This window comes from Solenopsis invicta, unplaced genomic scaffold (assembly GCF_016802725.1).
Source record: "Solenopsis invicta isolate M01_SB unplaced genomic scaffold, UNIL_Sinv_3.0 scaffold_383, whole genome shotgun sequence".
Taxonomy (NCBI): domain Eukaryota; kingdom Metazoa; phylum Arthropoda; class Insecta; order Hymenoptera; family Formicidae; genus Solenopsis; species Solenopsis invicta.
In genome coordinates this window covers 26,366-42,545 of record NW_024105286.1, presented here as the reverse complement: position 1 = coordinate 42,545, position 16,180 = coordinate 26,366, and the positions used below count along the sequence as shown (strand labels likewise).

The following is a 16,180-nucleotide window of genomic DNA, read 5'->3' as shown; positions in this document are numbered from 1 at the left end:
TATATATATATATATATATATATATATATATATATATATACAGGGTGTTTTAGACCACCCGTACACCCCTTTTCTCTTCGCAGGATTAGGACCAATCAAAAATATGTTCAGACGAAAGTTGTAGGGTTTCAAAAGATCTATTCAATGATCTTATCAGTTTGACCTTGGATGGCGTCGCCAAGGTCAGATCGAAATCACATTAAGTTTTTTAAATGAAACACCCTATTTTTGATTCCAGAATCTAATAGCTGGTGTCAAGACCTTTCCAAAACACTACAAGAAAGTTTATTTTCGTTGACTACTTTCCGAGTTGTGTGGCTTGAAAGTTACACTACCGCCAACACCATGTAAATAACAATATAAAATCACGCGTTACGCAGAAAGCCGTGCAGCCGACACAAAGAAAGTAAACACGCGAGCCGGGCCAACAAAAACAGATCATGAAAAATCGTGAAAGTTAGCTGTCGCGACCGTAGATAGTCACATACATATGTATGTCATAATATTATGTAATTACATTATTACTTTAACGGTAGCACACGAGCAATAACGAGCGCGGCTTTCTGCGTAACGATGTCTAACTCGTGATTTTATACATATTATTATTTGCATAGAATGTAGTAGAGATGTATTCACCACAACGCTATTGTGACTCAACTCAACACGAGTGATAATAACTCTCTCAAACTTGTCACCTACGTCTTCAATAACCGTCATATCAGTATCAATCGCGCAACAAAAATCCGACCCTCTTTATTAGTCTAGGTTTATTTAGCCATGTCCTATTCCAATGAAGAAGCATATGATATGCTGCTAATTTTAGGTGAGTGTCGAGGTACATTCATTGCAGCGGAAAGATTGTGGCGGGAACGTTATCCTGATCGGACTCCTCACTCGCGAAATGTTTTTTCACGTTTGGCTAAACGAATCAAAATTAAAGGTGTCATTCAGCCTCAACATAACAAAGGTACACAAATTCGTCGTCCGATTATGGATGAAAGAACAGTGGAAATTCTTGCATCGATAGAATTGAACCCTTATGATTCTTTAAGACGACGAGAACAAGATTCTGGTGTTAGTAAAATCAGTGTTTGGCGCATTCTAAAAAATAACAAATTTCACCCTTACAGAATGTCTGTTCATCAAGCGTTGAATTATAACGATATTAGACAGAGACTTGTATTTTGCAACTTTATAAGACAGCAACCACTTGATTTCCACTTGAAAATTTTATTTTCTGACGAATGTACACTTAAAAGTGATGGATCTGTTAATACTTGGAACTCTCGGGCACAAAATAATCCTCACTGGTTGAGAGAAGTAGATCATCAAACCATTTGGAAAGTCAATGTTTGGTGTGAAATTATTGGAAGTCAAATCATAGGTCCTGTTTTCTTTGACGAAAATCTAAACAGTGATAGATATTCCGCCTTGATAATGACAGATCTTCCTGTCTTACTAGAAAATATTCCTCTGCAATTGCGCCTGAACATGTGGTTCCAACAAGATGCATGTCCGTCTCATACATCGAGAGTTGCTCGTGCGGCATTAAATACTATGTTCCCCGACAAGTGGATAGGCAAATACGGTCCAATCAATTATCCACCCCGATCACCAGATCTCACCGTCCTTGATTATTATTTCTGGGGAAGGATAAAAAACTTGGTCTATCATGAACGTCCGACTACGAGGAATAATATGATTCGTAGAATAAGTGAAGCAATTCGATCCTTACGTGCCGAGGAAATTCTTCGAGCAACCAATGATTTTCAAAATAGAGTTGATGCTTGCATCGCAGAGAATGGTGCTCACTTTGAACATTTAGTCGCTTAACAAAACATACACTCATTCATTCCCGAACGTGAGAGGCAAGGGGACTCACGTGAATCAAACACCCCAAACGTGAGAGGCAAGGGGACTCACGTGAATCAAGCACCCCAAACGTGAGAGGCAAGGGGACTCACGTGAATCAAGCACCCCAAACGTGAGAGGCAAGGGGACTCACGTGAATCAAGCACCCCAATGGGATGAAATTCTCGTCACGTCCACGTCGTTCATTCTGGATAATGCTAAGCACGGGAAAATGCATACAGTCAATCTGGACATGATTGATCATCAAACATAATCAATCCAGTTAATAAACAAAAGCAGAGTACATAAAACTTTGACTCCCCTTTTCCTCCCCCATACACATACGCATGCACGTATGCACACACCCACACACAAGATTAAATCCGACTAAGTAACCACCACATGGTACATCTTGAGTAATGCTGATGCTGGCGGTAGTGTAACTTTCAAGCCGCACAACTCGGAAAGTAGTCAACGAAAATAAACATTCTTATAGTGTTTTGGAAAGGTCTTGACACCAGCTATTAGATTCTGGAATCAAAAATAGGGTATTCCATTTAAAAAACTTAATGTGATTTCGATCTGACCTTGGCGACGCCATCCAAGGTCAAACTAATAAGATCATTGAATAGATCTTTTGAAACCCTACAACTTTCGTCTGAACATATTTTTGATTGGTCCTAATCCTGCGAAGAGAAAAGGGGTGTACGGGTGGTCTGAAACACCCTGTATATGTTAAGCGTATACTTCGGGAACAAAATTTATAGTATAATGTATATTTTGGAGACATTTGTATACTTTGGAGACATGGCTCAAAGTATTCATGTATTAAATGTATGATTTGGGAACAAAACTTGTATATATTAATTGTATGATTTGAGGCTCACATATAATTCAGGATCCGTTCCACTAGATGGCGCTAGATATACTATTCCATGCCCATTGTGCAGGGATCACGGGACAAGGGTGAACAGATTCTTTACGCGGGGAAGGGGAGAGAGGATATGCGGCGATTTCGAGCGTGCGACTTTTCTGCGAAAGAGGGGGGAGTACAGAAGAATATATTAAATATATTTTTCTACAAAATGCTTACCGATATGCATGACAGACTTAAATCGCAATATTATCGTTTGAAGTGTAAGATACCGCAGTTTTTGCTTTCCTCTTTCCCGCCTAACACTCCCTTACTCTCTTTTGAAGAAACGTGCTATACGTACGTGCATTCAACGCATAAACAATTATTTCTAGTATGTTATATTTGGCAACAAAATAGAATTTTTATACATTTTAATAGTACGACGTCAGAGGATGATTATTAACATGAATAAGCGAGTTCTAAATTCTTTGACCGTAGGGTAACAGATTAGGCGCGCATTCTTCGCGGGCATTATTCGCGCCCATTTTTTTTTACGGGTATTTCTCACACGGTACGGAAGAATTATTAAACACGTTTCTCAGTAAGTGTCGTGCCAATATGATTGTCTTAAAATTAGCATTAACGTTTGATGCGGAGCACGCTTCGTTCTTTCTCTCTCTCTCTCTCTCCCTCTCCCTCCATCCCTCTCTCTCTCTCTCTCTCTCTCTCTCTCTCCCTCCCTCCTCCCATTACGTATCTTAAGACAGCATATTCTCTTTCACAGCTGGTGTACGCTTTTCCTCCGTGCTGCGATTTCCATATACAATTTTTTCTCTCTCTTTTCATTCTTGTATGCGTTGTCTCTCTCTCTTCTCTCTCTCTCTCTCTCTCTCTCTCTCTTTCATTCTTTTGTAGGAGCGTATACTCTTTTGTACACGAGTTCGATAAATAATTATGTTTAATGTGTTACAACTAGCAACAAAGTTGGATTTTGATACATGTTAATACTACAATGGCAGAGGATGATTTTATTAGTTATTATGAATATGCGATTTACAAATTCTTTGAGGATAGGGCAACAGATATTATAGTGCACATTTTTTGTGCGCATTTTTCACGCGTATTTTTTATGTAATACAGAAAAATTATTAAACATATTTCTGAATAAACTGTATGCCAATACATAATGTTCGTTTTTTCGAACACAGTGAAAAAAGATCATTCGTAACATCATCTTTTAACATATATATTAATTAATTGTTGACAATTATATTGATTGAAATGCTTTTATCTTTTTCAATTCTTTTATACATTTTTATTTGTTTTATTGCTATTTTTTGCACATTTATCACGTTTTCAAATTTTATGATTAATATACTCAGCATCTTAATTTTAAACGTATTTTTTGGGGACAGCTAAAAGGACTTCGCACAAAATTATAAGTTTTTAACCCTCAATGAAATTGACTTAGTTTGCTTTAGTTCTTGACTCGCTGATCAAAATTTTTATAGGCGAAAAGTTTTAAAATAATTAATTTTTTTGTTTAATTTGTTATATTTATTTAATTTGTTATAATGTTATATTTGTTTAAAGTAGCTGTTATATTTGTTGGCTGATTTCATACTTTTCGCAATAAATTCTTTACAGTTTTTTCAGGAGGAGGGAAGGGGTTAATATTAATTTCAATTTAACAATACGTGATATTACTAAATCTTGTTTAATGTAGGGCTGTGTTATGACTGAAAAAACAATTCGGCGCACAGTTTATTGAAATTAAGGAAAGTATATAAAATTACACAAATAATACAAGCAATGCTTTATATAATTTATTTATTTTACATAAAAAATAATGTATATATATATTTACTTATTCTTTTTATAATAATATTTTGTATGTATACAGGGTGATTCAAAATAACATATTGGTCCGCTGAGAGCCAAAAACCTATGATTTTCTGCGAGATCCTTTCCGTTGTATGTATAAATTATTTTTCTATATACATAAGTTGTATAATTTGGGGACTATTTATATATAAATTGTATTATTTGAGTACTGTCCTCAAAGTAATCGTTTAGTATATGAGTCCTCAAGTTATACAGTTAATACACTGAACATCTTAATTTTAAACGTATTATTCTTTGGGAACATCAAAATTTCCATTGAATATATAAAATATTTTTCTTCGAAATCAAGTGGTAGTATCTCTAATTTTTTACAATTTTCTTGAGGTTAGGATAACACATTATAGCACGCACTTTTCACACGCATTTTTCACGCGTATTTTTCACACAATACAGAAGAATTATTAAACAAATTTCTTAATAAGCTGTATGCTAATACAAAATAAATCTTTTAAGTGGCATACGCACGCGTCACGCGCTAAAATTTGCTTTTCGATTGTCAAAGACTCAAAGAATTTGTAGATCGCACATTCATAGTAATAGAAACATTCTTCGACGCCGTACTACTAAAATATATCATTATACGATTTTGTTGCTATTAGTAACACACTGAAAAATATTATGCATCGAACGTGTGTACAGTAACGTGCGCACTTACAAAAGAGTAAGAAAAATCGAGAAAAAGAAAGAGAGAGAAAACGCATGTAAGAACTGAAAGAAAGAGTAAAAATCATGTATAAAAATTGCAGCTAGGACCGAACGTCAGCTGGGAAAGGGAATACGTTATTTTATTATACGTAACGGAAGGAAGAGAAAGGAGAGAGAGAGAAAGAGAAAGCGTAAAAACGGTGACCTCCACCACATCAAACGTTAATGCTACGTTTTAAGTCTGTCAACCATATTGGTATACAATTTATTGAGAAATATATTTAATAATTTTTCTGTATCGTATGAAAAATGCGCGCTATGTGTTGCCCTAACCTCAAGAAATTTGTAAAAAATTAAATATACTACCACATGGAATTTGAAGAACAATAATTTATACATTAAACGGAAATTTTGATGCTGTCCCCAAAGAATAAATTTAAAATTAAGGTGTTCAGTGTATTAACTGTATAATATGAGGACTCATATATTAAACGATTACTTTGAAGACAATACGCAAATAATAAAATTTATAAATGAATAGTCCCCAAATTATACAATTTATATATAGCAAAATAATTTATATATACAATCAAAAGGATTCCGCAGAAAATCATAGGTTTTTGGTACTTGGTGAAATTGGCTAAAATTTTATTATGTTGTAGTCAAGACTCGATAGTCAAAATTTCAATAGACAAAACGCTTTAAAATGGCCAGTTTTTTTGTTACAGTCGTCTAAAGCGTTGTATCTTATGATTATTTTAGTCATAATCAAATCAACCTTTATAATATATGAAGAAATTTTAGATAAAAATATGCGATTCGTACTTACACATGAAAATATTTTCTGTGCATATATATATTTTCGCTTGCATGCGTGTATTTGTATATGGGAGGGAAGTAAGTTGGGAAAATGGTACAAACTATTTGGCTCTAAAACCACCTATTTCAAAGTATTGAGCAACAAGAAGACAATTTTTTTCTATTTTCCCTTAGCCATTTACTCGCGCGTATACACACACAATTATATTTTACACACAGTTATTTTAAACCGTTTTGCCTATCAAAATTCCATCGAGCCTTGACTACAACATATTAAAATTTTAGCCTATTTTACCGAGGGCCAAAGGCCTATGATTTTCTGCGGGATGTTTTCCATTATGTATACAAATTATTTTTCTTTATACATAATTTATATAATTTGGGAACTATTCATGTATAAATGCAAATTTTCCTAATTAAAAAAAATCGTGTGATTTCTTAATATTACGTAACTTTCAAAAATCACATTTTTAAAAATCACGTACTGATTTGGAATATTTCATTATGTGATTTATGTCATTAATTACATGATTCGTTACGTGATTTTATCATGTGATTTTGTCATGTGATTTTTTTCAGTAGGGTATGTAAGATATTAATAATTTATTTTGACTGTTGCATAAAAATATATTAGAGTTTCTTTCATATAAATAAAAATCATTTATTATTATCCTTTATTATATTATTTTTTTCCCTTTATTATTATTATCTTACATATCGCAGTTGTTAAGTAAAATTGATCAGAAATAATCAATCACGGTTGATATTGAATCGGTCACAAAGAGGAGATTGTAAAATTAGTTCTTATAAATCATAATAACATTACGATACTCTTTGATAAAAAAGTTTATTTAAAAGCCTGTGTCCGCGATGCTAGAAAAGTCGGTCCGAGTCTCGGATCTAAAAATATGTAGCCAATCAATGTTTAGCTTTTACGAAAAAGCGACAAGCTAATTGATTACATAGTTCTCGATCCGAGAAGTCGGACCGAGTTTTAGCATCGTGGACATAGGTCTTAACATTTTCTTTTCAAAATTATCGATATCTTCCCTACGTTTTTTTATGTCGAATCCAATATACATTTTATTATAATTATACGATAAGTGCAATCGTATAAACATTCACGTATATGATAAAAAGAGACAGATAGAATACAAAACGATGTGCGTGCAACGAAGACAACCACATTCAGTTGTAACAATTTTACGGAGTTAAACAAGGTTGGTACACCTGGGGTCTTAACGGTTAGAGAGAGGGCAAAGAATTAGAGAGAGACGCTCGAGTTTCGCCGCGCTTACTCCCACCACGCTACCGCGTATGGCCCTACTTCTCGCGGCACGTGGTACTTGGAGTGGGGAAGAAAGAGATTTTGATTCGGATTCTGGATACCACAGGTCTCCTAACCAAACTTGAGTAGTTAACTTTAATATCTCATTTCGTGAGACAGAACAACGTTTTCTTGCAAGATTTTACGTTCCGCACTTTTTCCGTTTTGTACAAAAAAGACGTATTGATTTAACTTGAATTTATCAAAATCCCAGGTGAGGTCCTTAAATTGAATAATTATTTTGACATTATTTGTCGTAAAAAAGAGGTTAAATACCAATAGAAGATTATTTTGTTTCAGAAACAATGCATTCATTAGTAAAATTTGATAATGGAGAATATGAAATTTTATTATCAAAACGAATAAAAATAATTCAAGGAAAAGAATGTCTTATTAAGTACAAGAATGGGACAAAATATAGTGGCTGTTTAATTGATACTTGTGGTAAAAAAATATTAATATAAAGAAAGAAAATGTCATTATAGCTAATTATAAGATTAAGTATCATTACTTTATTTGAAATACAAAAGAAATAAGAAGTGCCTTTTTTAGCTGAAGCCAAATCTTGCTCAATATTTTTATTTCAATTATTAAACATAAAGATGAAAAAATCTATACCCGTTTGTTCTGAATATTGGTACCAAATCATTTTTGTGTGAATTTTTATAATCTTTAGCCTATACAAACTGCACATCACATATTCGTCGATCTCAAAATGTAATTATTACATAAAGCTGGAATTAATTCTACTTTCATTTATTGTCAATTATTAAATATATTTTTTAGTTTTATAAACTGCATATTGATATAGTCGGATTTTAAAACGCAATCGTAAACTGAAGCTAAAAATAATATCTTAAATTAAATTGATTATCAAATTTAATAAGATGCTCTCCATCTTAAGAAACTGTAAAAAACATATTTCGAAGAAGTAGCATCATTATTAAATTTGATAGTCAAATTAATGTTAAGTATTATAATATTTATAGCTTTATTTTACAATTGCATTTTAAAATCATATTGGCACACAGTTCATGGAACTAAAGAATATATTTTATAATTGATATGCAAACATTATTAAACGCTAAGATTGGTTTTGAACAAAAAATGTCACTTCTTATACCTTGCAGGGATTGACGATACAGCAAATAGTATCGATATTCCACTGTATTAGTCACCTGATTTGATGGTGTTTCTTTCGTATCTAGCAGGGATTGGTACAGTGGAAGTATCGATACTCTCCGCTGTACCGCCCATCCCTAATCTTTTGTGTTTAGTCGTATATTGGTTTAATATACAACTTAAGATTGTTGTTTATTTATGTTGTTTAGTGTAATAAAAATTTGCTTTAAAAATAACTCATATTTTAATCTTATATTTGTTTATGTATAAATTTTCCTATTTCAAACATTTTAATAATATAAAATTTTATGTTAATTAAAAATGCTAAAAGTTTAGATCATTTTTAGCATTATTGTTGTTAATGTTACGATTTTTGTTATATTTTTACATTTCTATTTATTATTAAACGCATATTTTCATGAAAACTTAATTGTTGTATTTTAATAAAGTAGCTTTAACAAATGTAAATACACTCATATATGAGTGTGATATGGCTGTTTTAAACTATATACATATTTTATTAAAAAAGTCATTATCTAATTTTTAATATTTTCAGAATCAGAAAATGAATTGAAAAAACTTCAAGAAAAGAAAATGAAACTTGAATTATTTGAAAGTGTACAGGAAGAAATATCTTGTCATTCTGTCGCTAAAAGAAATGATTGTGCAATGCAATTAGTCTCTACACCAGTTAATGAAAAATTATTACAAAATAATGTTCAATTATACAATACAATTGATCCTTATACTAACAATCATGCAACAACTGCCAATGGTCACGCAACACAACAAATTTCTTGCTGCACACCAATTAATAAAATATTATATAATTCTGATGTTCAATTATCAAACACACCAAATGTTAATACAAATTATAAGACTTTTGATGAACCTTCAGAAAATATAATACTAGAAGAAGACGTAACGAAAGCTAATATGGTTCAAAGTAATACATCTGAAAGCTCAGTACCTAGTGGTGCAACAGATATTTTAAATGCTGTTGGTGATGATTGGATGACAGAATCAATTGGAAATGAGTGTGATAATAGCAATAATTTTGATTATAACAGAAATCATAAGTCTGACACTATTATAAATGAAAATAATTACGAGATAACGAAAGATCCAGATTATTTTTCAAGTCAAAGTAATACCGATACAAATAGCATCAATAATACTACTAGTAATACTAATAATATTAGTAGTAATACTAATGAAACTTCACAATCTCATTCAAGCCAAAAAAATTCATCACTGGAAACTTCACTTTGCGATGTAACATCTCTTGACATTCGCAATGTAATAGTTCCTTGTTCAAAAAATTCTTTGTCAAAGAGAACAGTAAAAAAGTATTTTTGTCCGTATTGCAAAAAATTACAGACAAAATTTGCTCGACATCTCGAAATGATACATAAAACGGAAGCTGATGTCCTAAAGTTTATACATATTAAAAAAGGAACACGTGAACGGGCAAAGATTATTGAAACTATTCGTAATCGTGGCAACTTATTACATAACACACATTCTGAATTAAACACAGGTGTATTTATAACAGCTAGACAGCGTCAAGCTAAATATAAAAGAACTGCTGATGATTATATTTGTTGTACAAATTGTAAAGGATTTTACTCAAAACATACTATACGTTTTCACTACAGCAAATGTAAGACAACACATAAAAAAGGTGTACGTGAAATTACTGTTATGGGTAGACGATTAACAGGATATATTCATCCTTGTGCTAATAAAGTTCTTCGTAATATTATATTTCCTGTTTTAAGAGATGATGAAGTTGTGAGATGTATTAAGTATGATGAGTTATTAATATTATTTGGCAATAAGTTATGTGAAAGATATACAAGTACTCATCAATATGATATGATCAGACAATACTTAAGACTGCTAGGTCGTTTTAAAATTGCCATTCAACAACTTAATAAAGAAATTGACGATTTTGAATCGATTTTTCAACCTCAAAATTTCAATTTTGCTGTAAAGGCTCTTAGAATAGTTGCTAAATGGGATGCATCTATAATGTGGTTTAAAACACCTGGAATTGCTAATCAACTTACTACTTTACTAAAAAAATGTGCACATACATTACAATCTGAGTGTATAAAAAAACAAGATTATAAGAGGAAACAGGCTGTCGATGATTTTCTTATTTTGTGGCATGAAGAAGTTCCAACTCTAATAAATAAGAAAGCTATAGAAGATCAAATTAAATATAAACGACAAAAGAAACAAATTATTCCGTCAAAACACGATATTAAATTGTTATATGATTATTTGGAAAAACAATGTGAAAATGCTCTTGATATTTTAAAAAAAGACTTTGATCTGTCATCATGGAAAACTTTAAGCGGCTGTACATTAATCATGGTCCAAATATTTAATCGTAAAAGAGCAGGTGAAATTGAAAGACTTACAATTGAAGACTATAAAAATCAGGAAACTTTGGACAAAAATGTAAATCCGGATCTCTACGACAAACTTTCTGCAGAATCACAAAAATATGCACAAAAATTTGTACGAATAACTATTCGTGGCAAAAAAGGAAGAACTGTCCCTGTTTTACTCCATACGATTATGCTAAAAGCCATAGATATGGTTCTAAAATATCGTAAACATGCTGGAGTAAAATCTCGTAATGAATATGTTTTTAGTGTTCCGCATACAAGTAAAGCAACCAAACAATATTTAAGAGCTTATCCTCTTATGAAAAAGTTTGCTCATGAATGTGGTGCAACCAATCCAGCTTCTTTAACGGGAACTATGCTTCGAAAACAAATAGCTACATATACTGCAATGTTGGGTATAGAAGATAATCAAGTTGATAATCTCGCTAATTTTTTGGAGCACGCCAAAGACATACATAAAAGTATTTATCGTATACCAGTTCCTGTAAAAGAAATGACGGATGTATCTCGGATGTTGGAAGCTGCAATGGGCTGTGATTTAAATAAAAATAACAGTGAAGATGAGAATAACTCTGACACTGATATGACACATTCAAGCATTTCTGAGGAGATTCCGCGAATAAATCGATATACGTCTGATGATGCTACACATGATTCTTCTATTGACTACGCAAATAATTTTTCTGATTCTGAAAATTATAGTGAGTATTTCATTTTATTTAACATATGATACAGTACATTCTATTTTATCTATATTTATGACTAGAAACTCAATAGTTTTTATTATTTTCTTACATAATTTAATTGGAATAATTTCTTTATATTTAGCTTCTGAGTTCCATAATAAAGCAAAATATATATCAATAGAAAGCAATAATAATGACAAACAAATGAATCCTACACAAAGACGTCGTAAAAGTGAGTTTTATTATATATTGTATTTAATAGATTTTATTTCATCTATTTTTATAATTTTTAAAAACACATTTTTTCTTATTACATATGTTTGTATTTTAATTTTTTTATTTAATTATTTAAGCTCCTCCATATGGGAAAACTAAACGTGTTCGTTGGAACGAAAAAGAAAAACAGGCAATTTTTGAACATTTTGGCAATATTCTTGAATTACCACAGTTACCATCTCTACAAGAATGTCAAAATGCTATTTGCAAATATGGAAGTTTGAAACAAAGACAGCCACAACAGATAAAAGCATGGATTGATAATCAACGAAGATTTGAAACTCGCCATAAAATATAAGATTTTGATGAGTGGCTGGATTCTATAGGGAGATACGCTTAAGTAAGGATAAGTTAATTCATAATACGTCTCTTCGTGTTTAAACTAAAGTTAGCCCAGTGGACAATACTTATTCCGCGAAATCCGCGCGTATTCCCTTGTAGAATATAGCCTCTCAATTGTATTGTTTACATATTATATTGGAATATATGTAGACGGGATGATGCGTGGGAAATGCGATTGTTCCTGAGCGTTGTCCGTCCTCGGACACATAAAATTTTAATAAAAACTATTTCGATAGAATAACTATTTTGACAGAATAATATAAATTTCAATTTCATACTACTCATATGTTTACAAACACGTGTCATAAGCACTATATACAATAAAGGGAATCTACAAAAATATACAAAAGCAAACTAGAATTTATCAATATTTCTCCACTGTCGCATATTTGCCAAACTTCACGATGCGGTCTCTGAGTATTCTGATACCCATCATCATCATCAACAATATAGCAATTATGTCGCAAATATTTTATAATTTTATAAGGACTTTTAAATTGCGGTATTAACTTTTTCGAGGCTCCTGCGGTATTATCAAAATGTCGAATCATTACTAAATTTCATTTTTTGTAATAATGTTTCTTTTTGCTTCTGATTTACGATAGATTCGTTCCGTTTCTGCGATAGTTCGGCGATTGTTTTTTTACAATGTTAGATCTGATTCTATTTATATATCTATTATTCTCACATTGATCATCTTGCAAATAGGTTGCTATTTCATCTCGTACTGTACCACGCTAGTTGACACCAAATAAAGCTTCATTGGGGATAGTACCAATGCTCTTATTTAATGCATTATTTAATGAATACTCTACGTCTTTCAATACTTTGTACCAATATTTTCCACTTTTGTTATCGACCAGCTTGGCTAACATAGAAGTAAGTACTCTGTTAATACGTACGACGTGGCCGTTTGCCTGCACGTCGCTACCTGTCGCTACCAAAATATGTTTAACCATCATTTTCGCTAACAAAATCACGAAATTCTTGCGAAGTGAATGAAGTACCACAATACGATATTATCACTTTAAGTTGGCTATAATTGACAAAATAATCATCGTATCGCTTCTGAAGTCGAGACATGTTTTGTCAGATATAACTTGACATACTTAGTGAAAGCATCCACTATCAGAAATATATGCTACTCAATTAAACGTACCTTATCCACCGAATCATAATAATCAGCATGCAAAGTATTAAATGGCATATTCCCCTTTGGAATACTGTGCAGATATCCCTCCTTACGTCCCGACATTAGAGAAAAGACAATACACTTTAAGCAATTTCTGATATGAGATTCGACTTTCTTTTATTATTATTTTTAATTTAGAAAACCAATAATTCTGTTTAATAACATGAACAGTTTTTTCCATTCCAAAATGCCCCCTTCATTATGATACTTATACAATACATTATGCTTCATAGCCGGTACATAAAATAATATCTGATCAGGTTTATTACGATATATTATACCGTTTCGCATTTCAAATTTAGAATTTTCGGATTTTTCGAAAATCACAATTCTTTAATTATCGGATTTTGACTTTGAGCAGTCGCCAAATTATATTCAAGCGGATTATCCTCGATAATTAGAATATTCGTCACACGACTAAGAGCATGTATCGAATATTTTCAACAATATAATTGTAAACATGTTCACTTTAAATTGTTATTGTTGAGAACATAATGGTAACAGAAAACAATTGACAAATAAGTTTCTATACTTGTTCTGCAGAAAATCTCGACCCGTTTGTGAACGTAACTTAACAATATAATCTATCGTGACATTAGCATCCAGTAGACCTATTCTCTAACTTCGTAACGACAATTCGGTATCGCTGTAATTACGAAGTTAGAGAATAGGGCTACAGGAGAAATATTTTTTTAGAGAACGGTGTTATCGTCAGTAATATACATTTAAACATTAATTAAGATGTTCAGTGTATTAATGTTCAGTGTATAATTTGGGGACTCATATACTAAACGATTAATTCGAGAACCGTACCCAAATAATACAATTTATACATGTATAGTCCCCAAATTATACAATTTATATATAAAGAAAAATAATTTATATATACAACAGTAAAGATCCCGCAGAAAATTATAGGTCTTTGGCCCTCGGTGAAATTGGCTAAAATTTTAATATGTTGTAGTCAAGACTTGATGGTCACAATTTCAATATTCAAAACGCTTTAAAATGACCAGTTTAGTGTATTATACATTATGATTTTCTGCAGGATCCTTACTGTTGTATATATAAATTATTTTTCTTTATATATAAATTGTATAATTTGGGGACTATTCATGTATAAATTATATTATTTGGGTACGGTCCTCGAATTAATCGTTTAGTATATGAGTCCCTAAATTATACAGCTAATACACATCTACACTGAACATCTTAAATTTTAAACGTATTATTCGTTGGGAACAGCATCAAAATTTCTGTTGTATATATAAATTATTTTTCTTCGAAACCCAAGTAGTAGTATCTTTAATTTTCTACAAATTTTTTTAAAGATACAGTAACAGATTACAGTGCGTATTTTTCGCGCGCATTTTTCACACGATACAGAAGAATTGTTAAATATATTTTTCAATAAACTGTATGTCAATATGATTATCAGACTTAAAACCTAGCACGTTTGATGCGAAAAGAGCCACCGTTTTTGCTCTATCTGTCTCTTTCTCTTTTTCTCTTCCTCTCTCTCCCTTTTTTCTCTTACTTCCTCTTTTCTCTTACATATCATGAAACAACGTATTCCCTTACTCAGCTGACGTTCGGTTCTAGTTGCAATTTTTATACAAAATTTTTGCTCTTTTTCTCAGTTGTTTCATGTGCTAACTCTCTCTCTCTCTCTCTCTCTCTCTCTCTCTCTCTCTCTCTCTCTCTCTCTCTCTCTCTCTCTCTGTGATCACGTGAGTACTGCCACTTGCTTGCTTGTTTGCTCCGCTTTCTGAGCTTTATTTCTGCTGCTTTCTGCCCTCCGGGGCCGCTTCTTTCAGCCTCTGTCTGTCAAGGGCCTCTTTCACTTGACACCTCACTGTCGCGGTGAGTGTCAATTTCACTTTTCGGCGTTCTCTCGCTGCTTTTCTGGCCATCTCTACTCCTGGAGGTTATGGGTCTCTCTTAGCGGCATTCTGCTCTTGCGCCTGCGCCGTGACCGGAGCGCTTTCGGCGTTCTGCTACTCATCGCCGGCGAGCGCGCGCCTGAGTGCGTTCTCAAGCCTACCAGCTCCACATCACCTGTGCGTCCCGCAACACTTCACGGGCCGGCCTAACTATCTCCAGCCAATCAGCATGCCTCTGTCCTGCCGAGTGTGCAAAAGGTTTCTGTCGGCGACAACTGCAATCCATTGCGAGCGCGATGCGAAGCACACCTTCCACGCGGAATGCTTGGAGCTCCCCTCCGACTCAGCAACCTCTCCGGACATTTTTTTGTCCAATTTGTCAGGAACCTTGCCACTCTCGTCTTTCCGCTCTCACACCAAGTGACTCGGCCGCTGTCTGCCCTGCTCCTCCGGAGTCCGATTCTGACTCCATTCTCTCCGCTCTGCTCACCAAGATGTCGCGTATCGAGACACAGCTGCGGGACCTCTCCACAATCAAGACGCAACTGCTGGATCTCTCGACTATTAAGCCGCAACTTGCAGCCCTCGACGCGCGTCTCTCCGCCACGTCGGACACCCTCACTGCGTCCATCCTCGATCTCAGGACGCAGCAGGATGCTCTCGGTAGGCGCATGGATGCCCTCGAGATGTGCGGTCCGTCCGGCGACCAACGGGAGTTCGAGGGGATCGAGGCAAGGCTGGAGACTCTTGAGCGGGCCAGGCTGAGTTCGGAACTGATCATCTTTGGTGCCAGGGAGCCACCTTCTGAAGCCCTCCGCGAGACTGTTTCGAGCATTGCTGCCGCCATTGGTGTGGA

The 16,180-nt window shown here is 33.5% G+C and overlaps 1 protein-coding gene across 2 annotated transcripts; it reads left to right on the top strand.

Moving 5' to 3' along the window:
* The first annotated feature begins 8,361 nt into the window (after positions 1-8,361).
* LOC113006217 lies at positions 8,362-13,554 on the top strand. Of its 2 annotated transcripts, XM_039459441.1 has the most exons (4): positions 8,362-11,646; positions 11,774-11,863; positions 11,985-12,247; positions 12,958-13,554. In XM_039459441.1, exons 1-3 carry the CDS (start codon positions 9,120-9,122, stop codon positions 12,203-12,205), a joined length of 2,838 nt encoding a protein of 945 aa, XP_039315375.1. In that variant the 5' UTR covers positions 8,362-9,119; the 3' UTR covers positions 12,206-12,247; positions 12,958-13,554. The 2 variants fall into 2 exon arrangements, with proteins under 2 accessions (XP_039315375.1, XP_039315374.1); XM_039459440.1 differs by lacking the exon at positions 12,958-13,554 and having other exon boundaries at positions 11,985-12,591.
* Positions 13,555-16,180: the final 2,626 nt, after the last annotated feature.